The sequence below is a fragment of the Phytophthora parasitica genome (genome assembly GCF_000247585.1).
Source record: "Phytophthora parasitica INRA-310 unplaced genomic scaffold supercont2.398, whole genome shotgun sequence".
In the NCBI taxonomy this organism is placed as follows: Eukaryota; Oomycota; class Peronosporomycetes; order Peronosporales; family Peronosporaceae; genus Phytophthora; species Phytophthora nicotianae.
This window is the reverse complement of record NW_008649384.1, coordinates 4,588-6,011: the sequence shown is the minus strand read 5'-3', so window position 1 is coordinate 6,011 and position 1,424 is coordinate 4,588. Positions and strand designations below refer to the sequence as shown.

The 1,424-nt window shown below is 48.9% G+C and overlaps 2 protein-coding genes across 2 annotated transcripts; both read left to right on the top strand.

Moving 5' to 3' along the window:
- Positions 1-295: 295 nt before the first annotated feature.
- On the top strand, positions 296-856 carry PPTG_24934 (hypothetical protein; the record flags this gene model as incomplete). The annotated part of the gene is made up of 1 exon (XM_008918962.1): positions 296-856. A coding segment is annotated over exon 1 (405 nt), but the record flags the coding sequence as incomplete, so codon positions are not given.
- Positions 857-865: 9 nt separating this feature from the next.
- On the top strand, positions 866-985 carry PPTG_24933 (hypothetical protein; the record flags this gene model as incomplete). The annotated part of the gene is made up of 1 exon (XM_008918961.1): positions 866-985. The coding sequence occupies one exon, from the start codon at positions 866-868 to the stop codon at positions 983-985; it is 120 nt and encodes a 39-aa protein (XP_008917209.1).
- Between the last annotated feature and the right edge of the window lie 439 nt (positions 986-1,424).

Sequence of the window (1,424 nt, the reverse complement as noted above, 5' to 3'; positions counted from 1 at the left end):
AAAAAAAAAATCCAGCCACAATTCAAGTCTTAATTCAATGAATTGTTAAGGATTAATAAAAAAAAATACTTTTTAGATAAACATTTTTCGAAATCACTGGCCGTGAAAATCATCGCGAGAAGCCCGGAGAGTTCTGTGTAAGCTTTTAATCTAGAGCGCTTTATTATCGACAAGTGGACTTCTAAACAACTGGCGTGGGCCAAAGTCGGCTCTTCGTCACACACTGTCGGCTTTCGCACAGCAAATGGCAGCTTTGCGGAACATTTCGCTATGAAATACACAACTAACTTCATCACGATAAGAACGTGGAAGTTTCTGCCTGCAATTAGCCTTGTCCGGAACGAAGAAACTGCTGCCAAGTTTGGCGCAAGCTCATCCTTACTTACAGTTGCCTCGTACTAGAGTTATCGTCACTTCGGACTTGGAGGCTAAGAAGTGGGCAGCTTTGTCATGTCGTTCTTCACTCTTGACACGTTCCAGCAGTATCACCAAGAAGTCGGAGCAGCGATGGCATCCAAGCTCGAATCGAAAAACGAGTCACCATCCAATACTGGCAAGAAGAATGCTAACGGCAAGCAAGAGGAGAAGCGTCCGTCTTCTCCAAGTCGAGCAAATACGAGCGCTCACGCTGCCAGCGAGCTGGACCCTTTGTCAGCTCTAAATCTTGCACGTGCTGCAGACCCGTGGCTTGGAAATTCACTGTTGACACCAACAGCATGCAGTTATCTCGATAGCGCCGAAGGTTCTTCGGCTTCTGCTGTCGCCGCAACTTCATTAAAAGTAGTCGCTATTGACCATCCAGACGAAGACTGGGGAGAGTTCGAGACTTTTGCTCCACGTGAAGAGAAGATAAAGCAACATATGAATGGAAGAGACGGCTCTCCGTCTAAACGTTCGACGCCTCCTTCGCTGCGGCTTTCGGATCAAATCAACGGACATGATAGTGACGATGACGGCGATGGTAATAACACCAAGCCAATGCTAGGAAATGACGTGGAATCTGATCGTTCCAGTGCAATTCGAGGTCTCAGCTCGTCGTCTATGATGCTCCGCAACAATACTCCCACGAACGCTGCGCCAATAGCGTCGGGTCGACAGACATTCCCAAGTACGGGGAGCGGAGAGGCCAAGGGTTTCGCAGGTATACTACTAGACCGACTGCTCTTGCTTGGAAGTCCAACAGCACGCAATTCTAGTCCAAACCCAGCACCAAAACGAACCTACGATTCGTACGACGTCACGTTTGATCAAGGTCCGGTGGGGCTGGATCTCGAGACGGATTGGTACGGACGTCAAGCCGTAGTTAAAGGATTCCGTGCTATCAACGCAGCCGGCGACGAGGGACCAGCTAAACGCTGCGGTATGATTCGCACTGGCGACGTTCTCACTGCTATCAACGGTGAATCGTGTCTCGAGATGAACTT